Raw genomic sequence first — 13,836 nt, forward strand, 5'->3', positions numbered from 1 at the left:
TTATTCACTCCTGCAGCTCTCGGAAGCCCTGGAGAGGCTTTACCTGCCCCGACTCGCCCGGGGCCGGGTGCTGACAGCAGCAGCAGCGATGTTTTGCTTCGAATTCCCTACATTTGATGAGCGCGGGTGTCTCTCTAGCAAGATATGGGGCTTCTCCGGGGTTATATAACTCAGCCGGGGCAGAGCTGCCCTGTTTGGAGCCGTCCCCCGTTCCGGCTCTCGACACCTGGCAGGGTAATTAGTCACTGATTACGGGCGGTGACGCAGGGCACCAGCCCAGCTCCTGCCCGCGCCCACGGGGCTGAGGGATTGCCTGGGAGCAATGTGTCTGCTTCCTAATCCTGTGACTCCATCGTTAATCAGCCCGGGATAAGAGAGTAAATAAGTCTGTCATTGGAGGCTGGTGCAGGGCAGGACAAATATTTTACTAAGTGTAAAATGACCGTGCTCACAGGGGTCTGAGGATGAGGGAAGAGATGAGGATCTGACTCCACGTTCCAGAAGGCTTGTTTTATTATTTTATGATATAGATTATATTAAAACTATACTAAAAGAATAGAAGGAAGGATTTCATCAGAAGGCTGGCTAAGAATAGAATAGGAAGGAATGATAACAAAGGCAGCTCACTTTGATTGGCCATTAATTAGAAACAACTAACATGGGCTAATCAAAGACCCACCTGTTGCATTCCACAGCAGCAGATAACCATTGGTTACATTTTGTTCTTGAGACCTTTCAGCTTTTCAGTAAGAAAAATCCTAAGGAAAGGATTTTTCATAAAAGATGTCTGTGACAGTGTACCCCTCTGTTTGTGAGTGTCACACACCAGATCTGCACAGGTTGTGGAGAGCGAGCCCTGAGCTGGGGCATCAACTCCTGCCAGCAAAGCTTTGGCTCTGCAACTCTGCATCCCCCGTGGTCCCCGGCAGGGCTGCCCTCCCCAGGGCCAGAGAGGATGGTGTGGTGCTGACACAGGGACTGTGCTGGGCCTGGATGTCCCCAGCACAGAGATCTGGGCTGGCACAGTGGGCACAGAGGGGTGCAGGGTTATTGTCCTCATCCCAAGGCAAAGGAGTGAAGGTGGCAGAGGGACAGCTCCTGCCCAGCAGCAGGGGAGCAGCAGATGGGGGAACCCCTTTTGATTGCTGATGCAGCAAGACAACTTCCCCACCTCTAAACAGCATCCTAAGACCCTTTTTCCCAGACCTCTGAGGGAAGCCAACCTCATTCCATAAGGGTTTATAATGGGGAATAAAAAACCACTTTCTGCTTAAAGCAAAGTATTCAAAGCCTATCTGCAGTCAGAGTCCTCAAGCAGCACCACCACTGAGGCAGCAGCCACGTCCACAGGCCTCCAGACTTGTGTTGTACCAGGAAAATAAAATCCTGGATTAGCTGTACACCCTCTTGCAGGACACTGCCCTGGCAGGCAGCTCCAGCTCTCTGCCCCACAGGGCTCCAGCCTTGCTGGCTCCTGGGGGTCAGGCTCCCATGAGAAGGCTGCTAGAGCCTTCATTTCATTCTTAATCCAGAAAAATAAGCAAATAAAAGCAGGATTCCATTTTAGGCCTCTGTATCCTGAAAAGTTGCTGCCAACGAGCCTCTCATGTGCTTGCCCGGCTGCGCTGTGGCGCTGGGAGCAGAGGCTGGAGGGGCTGGAAAAGCAGCACAGGGGGACTTGATTTCATATGAGCTGAATTCCAGCTTTCACTTCAGTGGAAAAGTCCATAAAAACGGGGATTTGGAGTCTGCTCCTGCCCGGGGCATGCCTGTGTAACCACTCCTCTCTGCATTCCTCAGATTCCTATTCCGCTGGAGACTGGATTGGAGACGGGGTCTGAGGTCCCTGCTGGAGGGAGGAGAAGGAGAAGGAGGAGGTTTCCCTTGGCCTCTGAGCTGTGAAAGCGGAAAACCAAAGCATGTCACAGGTCATAGAATCCCACGTGCTGCGTGTTGGGCAGACTGTGTGCATTTCCTCGCCGGAGGAAAGCAAGAGCCTGCACCCAGCTGGGTACCCCAGGCTGCCGGGCAAGTACGTCTACTACTCCACGGAGAGCTGGACTAAGCCCCCCTCCATGGTGCACCCCAAGGCTCACCTGCTCCCCAGGTGTGGAGCCCAGCCCCTGCCAGAGCATGTGGCTGCTCACATGCAGGGGAAGGACGAGCAGAATTCCTCCTTGGAGAGACCCCCTGCACCGAGCCAGCCTAAGGAGGAAGAGAACAACAGCACGGACCCTGAGGACCAGCCAATGTCTCCCTCTCTGGATATAACCATAGAGACTCTCAACAAGATGATCCTAGAGATTGATCCCACCTTCCAGCCACTGCCATGCAGGCCAGTGAGGGCTGCAGGCCAGCCTGCTGCTCAGGGTGACGCTGCAGCCACCAAGAAGCAGGAGCAGGAGGCAATAGGTGAGGCAAAGGCAGCACTCGGGTCACCAAAGCTCCCATCTGGTGAAAATCAGAGCCTGGTTGGGCACACATCTGTCCCCTGGACCCACACAAGGTCCTGTGCTCCTGGGGAGGCTGGAAATGGGCACCAGGGACATTCCCTGCTGTCCCCCAGAGGATCAGTGTCCTGACATCAGGGCTCCATATTAAGGAGTAGCAGTTGTGTATCCAAGCTCTGCCTGACCCCAGTGCTTCCACAGCCCTTCTCTGATCACTGTTGATGTATCTCATGTCCAGGCAGCTCAAAGGGGTCCAGAAAGGAACAGGGAAAACAGCTTTTGGTTCTACCTGATGTTCATTTCCCTGTGTTTGAAGAAAACAATTCTCATTACAAATGGGACTTGCAGCTGTTGGAAAACTTCTAATCCCAGCTGTCACCACCAGTGACGGGCTCTGGGTGCCCAGTGAGGACCCTGCTCCCCTCAAGGGCAGAAGAACCTTTCCCAGGGTCACACTTGACCTGTGGGAGCACATGGGTTTGCAGCCAGATTTCCAGAGCCCTGGGCTAAGGTATCGGGTGTTGCACAACCATCCCATTTAAGTGTTCCCAACCCTTGTGCCAGGGCTTGTGCACTCCCTGGGCAGCATACCTGGCATAGGCAAGGCACCAGCAGCACATACCAGCCCTGTCTCTGCTCACAGTGCCTTATGTGACCCCTTGTGCAACTCTTCCCTGTCATCCCTGCAGCCCAAACTCTCATTTTTTATTCCTGCCTGGGCTCTCCTGCTCATTTTGGGTGTTCAACACCCTGTGCATGGGGCAGCCCCAGCACATGGGGAGCTGACACTGCTGACAGGACAGGTTCAGGGTGGTTCAGGTGCCTCAAGCCTCACTGCTTCCCAAAACCCTTACTGCCCATCCTTGTCTTTACACATGGAAATACCTCGACAATCAGTCCCCAGGCTTCTTTCCACAGCAAAGTCAAATGTGAGGATGTTAAAGACAGAAAAAAAATAATAAATTAAATTCTCTCTGAGCCCTCATGCAAACATAAGGAGAAGGATGAGGTGGGTGTGAGGGTGCTGGCGCTGCAGCAAGGCAGCAGCACTGCAGGAGCCAGGCAGTTCCAGAGCAGACAGTGTCTGCTTCCTGCTGGGATGGACAGGGTGGCCTTGCAGATAAAATACTGTGCCAAAGTGCAGATCCAGCTCTGGCTGCTCACTGCCTGACCCATTCCACTGCTCAGGGGCTGGAGCCCCAAGCAGCTCCAGAGGTAACGTGCGAATGGTCTGGAGAATCTAGAACTGAACATCTGGAAAGCTGGCCACGAGTTCAGTGGGGAAAGCCTCGCTCCAGCTTTCATTTTCTCTTAACAGCTCTTGGTTTTTTTACACAAACTTCCTCCCATAGTGCAGTGTTCACTCACCTGCTCCTGCTCCAGCCCTGCAACCTGTGCCCTGGTGTGAGGGTGGCAGGGACTGAGGGTGCCCAAGAGACGTGAGAGGGGCCTGTTCTTGTCTTTTTTAGTGGAGAACATGAGGAAGCTTTAGACATGGCACTCAGTCTTGATGGGCCCCTTCCAGCTCAGCACAATCTATGAAATGCTGCAGCAACAGGAGGCACTTTCATGAGAGGCTCTGTTCCCTCTGGATCCTCCTAGATCCTAGAGGAGAAAGGAGATCTCAGACCTCGGCTTGCGTGACATCTGGGCTCCGTGTTTGTGGCACTTTTGCCACTCCTTGATGCTGGAAAACTTGCCAAGGTCTTGAGCAAATATTTGAGGTTTAACCACAGGTGATAAGAGGAGCAAAGGCAGAGAAGTAGGAGGTAAAAGGCCTCCTGAGCCTGGTGTGCAGACTCTTGTCAGTTCTTTAAACAATTAAAATCCCCATTTCTTTCTCATTTTGGGGAGGTATTGACAAAAAGAATGTGGCCAGCTCACTGCAAGGGTTTGAGCACTGGTGCCAGGGCACATGGACACAGAGCTGCCCCCAGGCTGGGCACTGGAGGAGCTGCTGCTGGCAACAGGGCTGTGGAGGGGCAAGGCTCTGGCTCTGGCTCTGTTCTGCCCTGATCCAGCTGTGTCCCCACTGGGGACCAGCCCTCCTGACACACCCAGTGCCTCCTTGGCTGTGTTTATCCAATTTTCTGCTTGGATTGGCACAAAGGAGCTCAGGGAATCACTTCTGTACAGCCCTGTGCTTTTCCTGCTCATCCAGCTCCCTGCCCCAGAGTTCAGGTTGATGCTGTGAGCTGCTAACACAGCAGGTCCATCAGGACCTGTCACACCACAGGCAGGGAGCTCAGGGCTGTCAGAGCACTTTGTCTTTGCTGCAGCAAAAAGGATTTTCCCTCTCTGAGAAACACCTTTGAGAAGGGGAACTTTGCTGAACTCCATGGCAGGGCAAGAAGCAGGAGCTGAAAGCAAAGCTGGGCACGTCCAGGCTGGAAGGGAGGTGCACACCTCTGGCTCTGGAGTGATTAAGAGATTAACCACAGGAGCAGCTCCTCTGGGATGGGATGAATCTGCCATCGCTGCAAGCACTCAAATCAAGTCTGAGTTGCTAAAAGGGCTCTTCCAGCTCAGCCAGAAATGCTGGCTTTATCCAAGGAAGCCTGGATTTGATGTGCACCAGGCGCTCCTGGTGCTGGCTGTGAGGTTCCACTGATGCTGTTGGACAGGAGATGCTGTCAGGTGCGTTCCTGTGTCACTAATGGCAAGTGGAGGGGCTGGCTCTGAGCAGAAAGAATCCCAGAGCAGGACACAGGCACAGAGACTGCTCCAGAGACATCTGTGCAGGGTGGGAGAAAGGAGGAGGGAGCAGCCAGCCCCTGCCAGGTCTGTGCTTGCTGCCAGCAGGGCTGGTGCTGTACACCAGGATGTTGTATCTGCCCCTGTGCCACGTGGATTTGTCACTGCCTCACTGGCCCAGCTGTACCTGGGCCCAGGTGACATCCCCTCTGCCCAGGGTGTGCAGGGCCACCCTCCGAACCTGACGTCACCCCGGGGGGAGCAGCCAGGTGTTTTTCTCTTGAGTCAGGTACAAACAGAGCAGCTGCTGGAGGGAACACCCTCCTCTGGCTGCAGGTCTCAGCAGGCCCTGGCTGGGTAATGCTGGCGAGGGGGGTCTGAGCAGCCAGACGTGACCGCTCCCCTTCCCTGGGAGCCTGCCAGCACTGAGGGCATCGCTTCACCTTGGGCTCTGTGAGGAATCAGCCCCCACAGGGTCCCAACACGCTGCTGGACCCCCAGCCCTGCAGAGGGGGAGCCAAAATTCCCAGCAGGAAGAGCAGACACATGTTCCTCACAGAGCTTTGCACACACCAGACCCTTCATGAGCTCCTCTCACTCTCTCTCTCTGCAGACATCAAGTACATAGAGCTGACACCAGGCAGAGCCACGGGGCCTGACCTGCCACAGGGCTCCCCCAGCCCTTCAGGCACCCCCTTCTCCAGGTCCCCTCAGACCAACAGCTTCCTGCCCCAAAAAGGGCCACTGGGAGGCAAATACAGCTCCGGTGACAGCGTGGTTTTCTCCAGCCCACCCGGACCCCCGAGTCCCCAGCCAGCCACGCTGAGCTGCAGCAAAGCATCCGAGAGCAGCAGCGCTCCCTGGCAGTGCCTGGCAGGACACACGGACACAGCCTCCTGCAGCCCCGGGGCCCTCAGCAGCTCCCCAGGTGTTGAGAACCTGCTGAAGCCCGTGCAGGTGCTGAGGGCCCGGCAGAGGGGCAGCTGGGTGTCCCAGCTCTCCACCAGCCCTGGCTCTGACACCAGCTACATCCTGGGCAGGTAAGTGCCACCTGTGCCCGCTGGAAGGGCCACAGGGCAGTCCCTCATTCCTTGGGCTGGCAGATGATGCCCTGCAGGGTTGGTGCAGTGGCTGGCAGGGTTTCTGTGTGTGAACAACCCCCTGATCTGTGCTCTGTCTCCCTCCTGCAGCAGCACCCACTCGCTCCACAACGACGACTCTGATGCTTCGGCCGCTGCCTCCCTGTCCCCCTCCAGCTCCCTGGGCAGCCCCTGCTCCCCTTCCTCAGGCATCGTGGCTCACCCCAGGGAGGCTTTTGGCCAGAGCTCCCCCCAGCCCCGGGCAGGGAGCTCCCCCAGCACCTCCTTGGCCCAGAAGGGCCAGGCCAGCAGCTGCCCCCCCTCCATCCTCACCTCGGCCGCCGACATCCCAGTGCTGCTGGTGAACGGGTGCCTGGAACAAGGAGATGGACCCCCCCAGCTGGCCAGAGCCCCCCCAAGTTCTGCCAAACAGCCCCCCCTGGCTGGCTGCAGCCCGGCCTCGAGGCTCGGGGGCCTGAACAACGCGCAGTCAGCACCCACCCTCAGCTGCCTCTCAGACAGTGAGTCACGGGCAGGGTGGGGAGCAGTGCACAGCCCAAAACTGCTGGGAAACGGGGGGCAAACCCCGTTTTCCCTCTGCTTTAGCTGCTTATATTCCCTCTGCTTATAGACACAAAGGATGAGAGGTGCTTGCTGTGTTTCCCCATGGTCCGGGTGGTCTCCAGGCTGAGGGTGGTGACCCAGGATTAGGCACAGCTTTCTGCCCACCGGTGTCCTGGGACGTGGGCTCAGCAGTCAGGAATGCTCTGCTCCCTCCAGGAGATGCAGATGCACCTATTTATAGCACCTGAGAATGAGAAACATCATTCTGTGCTGTGCTGTCCTGTTTGCAGACCCAGAGCGGGTTGGGAGGAGGGGCTGGGGTTCCCGTTGGCTCTGAGGACACCAAAAGGTACCAGGGTTCACAAGGTCCCTCATTCAAGGGCAGACACTGGGGCTATTGTTCTCAGGAGGAGATGAGCAGAGGCAGCTCTCAGGGCAGAGGGTTTTAATTGGAATCTTTATGGGAATAGCAAGAGGGTCAGATCCTGGTGTAAATCCCATGGTCCAGGGGATTGTGCAGGGCTGGGCAGGCTGGCACTGCCAGGGGATTCCATGTGACCCTCTCAGCACTACATCACAGCCTGCCAAGAGAGATAATTACATGGAGAACGAGCTATTCTGAGGAGTGGGGAGGAAAGGATTCAAAAGGATTGAAAAGCCTTCAGCCCTGGCCACCCTGAGAGAGAAATGGCTTTACTGGGCTCTGCCACCTGGGGAAGTCCTTCAGGTTCCTGCTGGCCTTGACACCCTGTGGTCTCTTGCAGGTCCCCTGAAGGCTGGGCAGCCCACCATGAAGTTTGTGATGGACACGTCCAAATTCTGGTTCAAGCCAAGCATCAGCAGGGACCGAGGTGAGGCAGGAAAGGCTCTGTGGGTGTGACCCCACCTTGGGCTCTGGCCTGTTCCCAGAGCTCCCCAGTGTCCCTGTGGGGACTCAGTGGGGGCAAATCGAATCCTGCTGGGGGCTGATGGGTGTGGAGGGACCCTCTCAAGGGCTGTGTCACGGCCCCTCTGTGTCCTCCAAGCCCAGCAAAGCTTCTCCTGCCTGTCACACAGCATGGCCTGGGCAGGGTCTGAGTGTCCTGGGGACTGCAGGGACCCGTGGGACCCAGCCAGGGCCCTGCAGGGACGCTGCAGTTGGTGGCACACCAGGGATGTGTGTGTCCTTGGCACATGCTCCAGAGCTTTTCCTGCTGCTGCCAAGGAGGGACTCCCTGCAGAGCAGCAGGGCACAGGGCAGGGAGTTCCCACCTGTTGTGTTTGGCTGAGCCCCTGCCTGTGCTCTGACAGCAATCCAGCTGCTGAGGAACAAGGAGCCGGGCACGTTCCTGGTGAGGGACAGCACCTCCTTCCGGGGCTCCTTCGGGCTGGCCATGAAGGTTCCTGGCTCTCCCTCGGGCAGCCAGACAGGTAAGGGGGTCCATGGGGGGGGCTGCTTCAAGGGTTTAAACTGAAATTACTCAGAATAAACCCACAGAGAAGCCAACCACTCTGGTTTGTGGCAGAGAGCCTCTGTGTGTCCACTTCTCACAGGGGCTGGCACCATGATGGTGGCACAAAGCAGCTCCAGTGACGCCCTGGGACAGGACTCTGGGGTGGCCAGGGGTGACACAGTGGCACTGGGGCCGCTGCTGATGCTGATTGTGGTTCCTCTTGCAGGTGAGGAGAGCAGTGACCTCGTCCGGCACTTCCTCATCGAGTCCTCCACCAAAGGGGTTCACCTGAAGGGCGCCAGCGAGGAGCTGTACTTTGGTAAGGATGGTGCTGTGCCCACAGCAGCCCTGGCAGCCCCAGGAGCTGTTCCCAAAGCCCCTGGAAGCACCAGCCAGGACCAGGTGAATGTGCTGCACACCTGCCAGCACAGGAACCCCCCAGCCCCAGGTCCTGCCTGCCCTTTCCGTGCCTCCAAAGCAGGAACGTGATCTCGCTATGGGGACGCTGTTGCAGGGCTGTGGGTGGGGGGCTCCAGGCAGCAGCCCCCCCAAACTCACAATTCTGATTGCAGGGAGCCTCTCTGCCTTTGTGTACCAGCACTCCATCACCCCTCTGGCCCTGCCCTGCAAGCTCAGCATCCCCACCCGAGGTAGGAGATGCAGCAGGAGGGAGGCTCTGGGCGGCCCCTCCCGCTGCTCCGGGGAGGTGGGCGAGGTCCTGGCGTGGGGAGGGGTCTGAGCCCCGCTCCGGGTGCCTGCGAGGGGCCGCTCCCCTGGCTGCAGGTGGAGCAGGGACCTGCAGAGCTGGCCTGGGGACGGGAGGGCGGTGGCTCCTTCCCGCTGGGGGCAAGGGAAGTGGGAGTGGGAGATCAGAGGTGAATGGAGAGGGAAATGAAGCACAATTAAGTTAATTACTGCTCTAAACCCTTGCAATTAGAGTGGTCCTGTGCCTTTGAGCCTCTTGTGAGATAAGGAAAGGCCAAAGAGGTGAGGAGCTCAGCCTGGCCTGTGGCATCACTCCTCCTGCTTGTCCTTTGTGCAGATCTCGCTGATGGAGAGGACAGCCCTGACTGCGCTCCTGAACCTGCCCTGTCCCTGGCCAGGAAAACTGCAGGTGAGGACAGGAGCCAGCTGCTGGCCCTGGGGACAGCCTTGGGCACGCTGTGACAGCAGCAGGTCACCCCTGTGCAGGGGTGGGCACTGGTGGGACATCCCCCTCCAGCTTCCCATGGGGCTGGAGATAGCTGCAGTAAAATGAATTTTACTGAATTTTTACTGCAGGATTTCTGCAGATTTTTCCCTGGGTTGCAAGGAAACCTGATATTTTTAAGGAAGGGAAACCTTGAGTTCTCAAGTTGCTTGAAAACACAGCTCTTGAGGTCATGAGGCTGATAAAAGACCCCCGGGTTCCACGGTTTTAAAGAGTTCCTGATTTTTAAGCCTCTCTCCTGATGGGCTTCAATGGGGGTGGAACAGCTGGAGCTTTAGGAGAGGGATGGGCAGCCAGGGGCTGGTGAAATTCCCTTACAGGGCACGTGTGGGAAAGACAGAGCAGGATGGGGAAGGGTCTGTGCACCTCAGCCTGGGTGAGCTCCAGGTGAAAGCAAAGAATGAAGGGCAGGAGACCACACGGACGGGTCACAACGCAGGCTGGGGAGCTGGAGACTGCTTTGTTTTGCTGGAAATTCTGAAAAATCAGTTGGCAGGCTGGAAAGTTTAGTTTGACCCAGAACAGCCCTTTAAACAACTCAATCAGCCTGAAATGTCATGTTTTAGGTTGGCTGTCAGCCCTTCGTTAGCTTGGGGTATTTCTGCTTTTCATTAAAGGAAATATGTAATAAACAGAAAAAAAAAACCCAGCAAATGTGACATTTAGAAACGGGAAATTAAATACTTTGACTTTTACAACAATTAGTGCAAAGAATTAAAGCAAACCAAACTAAATTAGTGAAGAATTTCTGAGTCACCAAATCTTTTAATTTTCATCAAAACAAACCTGACCCGGGTCCATGTGAGGGATCTGCAGGATGACCCCTGGGACCCAGCCCTGCCTCTGGCCCGGGTCACATCCGTGCTGAGCTGTGCTGTCCTTGCAGTGTGCAACGTCCTGTACCTCAACTCAGTGAACGTGGAGACGCTGACAGGAGCCCCAGCCATCCTGAAGGGCATCTCCTGCACCTTGGAGCTGGAGACACTGCCCACCCCAACCCTGGTGCACTTCAGGGTGGCGGAGCAGGGCGTCACGCTGACCGACGTCCAGAGGAAGTAAGAGCTTGGATGGGCCAAAGGAGGGGGTTCACGGAGAGGCAGCTCCCTCCTCACTGCCCAGCCTCAGGAAAACCTGTCCTGGTTGGACAAATCCATGTCACCACCCAGGGATGGGTGTGGCCCTTTAGCAAGGGATGCTGTGTTTGGTGGCATGGCAGGGAACCAGCTGCACTCAGGGTTGGGGTTTTGGGATGCCTTGAGAGCCTCAGTCTTCCACAAGCACAACAGGATTTGAAAATTCGTGTCCTTTCCCAGGCCCTTCCCTTTCCTAACGATCCCCTCTCCTCTTCCAGGGTGTTTTTCAGACGACACTACCCCTTGGCTGCCATCAGGTTCTGTGGGATGGACCCTGAGAACAGAAAGTGAGTTTTGGGCAGCCGTGCCTGTCAGAACCACCCACCACTGCTGTGCTCCCTTCCCTGTGGTTCCCAGTGCCTCTGCACCACTTCAGATCCCAAATCCCATAAAACTGCCCTGGGCACACCGTGCTGGGGTGGATCTAAACACAACCCTTGGCTTTGCAGCTGATGGAATGAGTTAAACATCAGCCTCTGAGCAACTCCCATTCTGTTCTTCCCCCAGGTGGCAGAAGTACTGCAAGTCCTCCAGGTAAGAGCAGGGACCTCCTGCATGGAGTGGGGGGCTGGAATCCAGGGGAATGCTGCTGCTCTGGGAAGTGGCTGCATTGCAGAGCAGCAAAGAATGAGCTCAAAAATGAGGAGGGGATGTGATAGAAGTTACCATGGTGGCAGGATGAGGCGTGGGACTGATGGGTGAAGCTTTTAGGGGGGGGTTGCTCTGTAGGTTTGGATGAGAGGTTTGGCTGAGCCCAGTTTTCCACATCCCCTCATGCAGAACCCCTCATCCAAATCCCACAGCCTTCCCAGGGACTTGTGCTGGGTTCAGGAAGTGAGTTTATATCTGGCTCTACCTTGTGCTCAAGAATCTTTTCACAGCTGGGGAAGCCTTGCCAAAAATGCTCCTCCCGGCTGCTTGGCTTCCAAGGAAACGTGATTGGGGAGCGGGCCAAGGTGGAATTGCTGGAACTGGGATTTGGCTTTGTGGCTGGGCTGGTTTCAGCCTATTCCTTCAGATTCCTGGATGCAAACTGAATAAGCCTCTTTTCTTTCACAAAGAATCTTTGGGTTCGTGGCCAAAAGCCAGACAGACTCGGAGAACCTCTGTCACCTGTTTGCAGAGTACGACACCGTGCAGCCAGTGTCCCCTGTCATCGACCTGCTCCGCCAGCTCCTGCCCAGCCCGTAGGGACACAGCCCTGGGACACTCAGGGCCAGCAGCTGCCCACACACTGCTGAGCTTCTCCTGCTCCCCTTCTCCTGCTTCTGGGTTGCATTTTGGCAACAGCACGTATTTTGAAATTTTTTGTTATGCACCACCGCATCAGGAGCCTCAGCTAAAGACTTTCAGCTCTGGTGGGATGAGATGCCCCTCCAAGCCTCTCCATGGGGCACTGGCTGCCCTGGGAAAGGGATGGGAGCTGTGCTCTCAATGGAACCACTGTCCCTCAACTGGACTATCTGCTTTGAAGGACCACAATGCTCTGGCTGGGGTTTCCACCAGCCATGATATTCCCTGTTCTTGAGGTGTCTGGGCTGGGGGAGGTCTTGGAGCTGAACTGAGTTGGGGACTCAGCCCTGACACCCCAGTGTTGCAGGGAGGGAAAATCTGGGGGAGGAATCACCCCCTGAGCAGCACAAAGAGGCAGCTTTGCAAATCAAAGTGTATAAAATGACTAAGTCCTGCTGGAAACCTGCTTCCCTCGAGGAGCAAGCAGCATCCACAGGCAGGAATTGACAGAGCAGCGCATTTTTCCTGGTGCTGGGAAATTCTCCTGCCCTTTTACGCAGTGCAGGGTTGCGGGCGGGGCTCGACCTCCCAGCATTGGAGAGAGCTGGGAAATAAATGGTGACATTTCCATGACAGTGAAACATCATCGGGTTTTTGGAAATGACTTGCCTGAATTTGGGCCGGATTCTCAGATGACGTAAATTGGCAGGGCCTCGAGGAAGACGGTGCTGCCATGATCTGCAGCAGCTGAAGGGTCAGCTCGTGCTGTAGCTCAGAGCAGAAAGCAGCTCTGAGGCCACCACTCTCTTCTCTACCTTATTTCTCATTTGGTGCCTCTGCTTTGGTTTAATTTTGGCCCCCATGTTAACAAACCCTCGCAGGGGTGTTTTCAACAAAGCCATAGAATATTTTTCAACAACACCATGAGGATGGCAGCAATGGAGACACTTGCTCTGCTCCAGAGCAGCTGAACAGATGCACACAGGGCAGAGTCCCTGTGCTCCAGTCAGGCTGTAGAAGGGGTCCAGCTATGGCCTCTCTTGGCAATGACCAGAACAGATATTGGGGTCACTGCAGGGGGAGCACATGGGGCACCAGAAGGAGACAGCAGCAGCTTTGTCCCCCCAGTCCCTCTGCCCTGAGCTCTGCTCAGCCTCAACCCAGCACTGCAGGGTGGGCCTGGGAGCTGGTGCCCAAGGGATCCAGATGCCTCTGCTCTCCCCATCATGCTGCAGGGACCAAGGGGCTGCAGCTCCCCAAGGTCACAGGCAGTTTGGGCTGTGGGTCCTGAGCCCTGAGACCCTGGGGCAGTCCCAGGACCCCCAGAGCTGGACTCTGTTGTTATCATTTTGCTGGTCAGGACCAGCAACTGGGAATGGGGACGGGCAAAGGCTTTGGCTCCTCACGGTGCTTTGGGGGGTTGTGGTGCCCCACCGAGCCCAGCCAGCCCTGGTAGCCACCAGCACAGGGCCAGGGCATGGGACTGGGCTCCAGGAGGCCCATCTGCCGTGCCAGCAGATTTCTGGGCTGTCTGTATTGGCTGCAGCCCATCCCGGTGCTGTTTGCACAATGCCAGCACCACCCTCAGCCCAGCTCCGGTAACCGGAGCACCCAGCTGGCCACCCCAGCCACCCCAGGAGCCACCAAACACGGACTCAGCGACCTCCTGAGCCATGACCCTGGGCAGAACTGGCGGCAGACACTGGGGCAGAGCCGAGCCGTGACCGGGAAGTGCGCGGCTGTCGCAATTCCTGTGCCTGGGCATCTCCCGCCTGCATCCTGACACCTTCCCCAAACACCGAGCGGGGCTGGAGGTGCCCGGTGCGCCCTGGCACCAGCAGGAACCTGCTCATGGTGCCTCGGGCTGCAGCACTGCCTGGCCACGAGCCCATGTCCCCGGAGCAGCCGGTGCCTGTCCCTGTGTGCCCCTGAACTTTGAAGCCGGTCCAGGGTCCCCTCCCCAGGCTGGCGCCGTTGCCGCTGCTCGGTGGCGCTGCGTGGGGCGACAGTGACAATCCTCGCGGTGGCACCGGTGGAGAC

At 56.7% G+C, this 13,836-nt stretch overlaps 1 protein-coding gene across 1 annotated transcript; it reads left to right on the forward strand.

Moving 5' to 3' along the window:
• The first annotated feature begins 1,919 nt into the window (after nt 1–1,919).
• TNS4 (tensin 4) lies at nt 1,920–12,380 on the forward strand. The gene is made up of 12 exons (XM_071450571.1): nt 1,920–2,412; nt 5,758–6,184; nt 6,335–6,744; nt 7,552–7,638; nt 8,078–8,197; nt 8,447–8,539; nt 8,793–8,870; nt 9,263–9,334; nt 10,317–10,485; nt 10,782–10,850; nt 11,071–11,097; nt 11,625–12,380. Exons 1-12 carry the CDS (start codon nt 1,920–1,922, stop codon nt 11,752–11,754), a joined length of 2,175 nt encoding a protein of 724 aa, XP_071306672.1. The 3' UTR covers nt 11,755–12,380.
• Nucleotides 12,381–13,836: the final 1,456 nt, after the last annotated feature.

Source organism: Agelaius tricolor, unplaced genomic scaffold, assembly GCF_023055355.1.
Source record: "Agelaius tricolor isolate 1412-34295 unplaced genomic scaffold, bAgeTri1.0.p SCAF_31, whole genome shotgun sequence".
Taxonomy (NCBI): Eukaryota; Metazoa; Chordata; class Aves; order Passeriformes; family Icteridae; genus Agelaius; species Agelaius tricolor.

Excerpts from the sequence above, each read along its gene's own strand:
- TNS4 (XM_071450571.1), top strand. The coding sequence starts at position 1,920 with ATGTCACAGGTCATAGAATCCCACGTGCTGCGTGTTGGGCAGACTGTG. Across the intron at positions 6,185-6,334 it reads ACCAGCTACATCCTGGGCAG|CAGCACCCACTCGCTCCACA; the intron begins GTAAGTGCCACC and ends TCCCTCCTGCAG. Across the intron at positions 10,851-11,070 it reads ATGGACCCTGAGAACAGAAA|GTGGCAGAAGTACTGCAAGT; the intron begins GTGAGTTTTGGG and ends TTCTTCCCCCAG.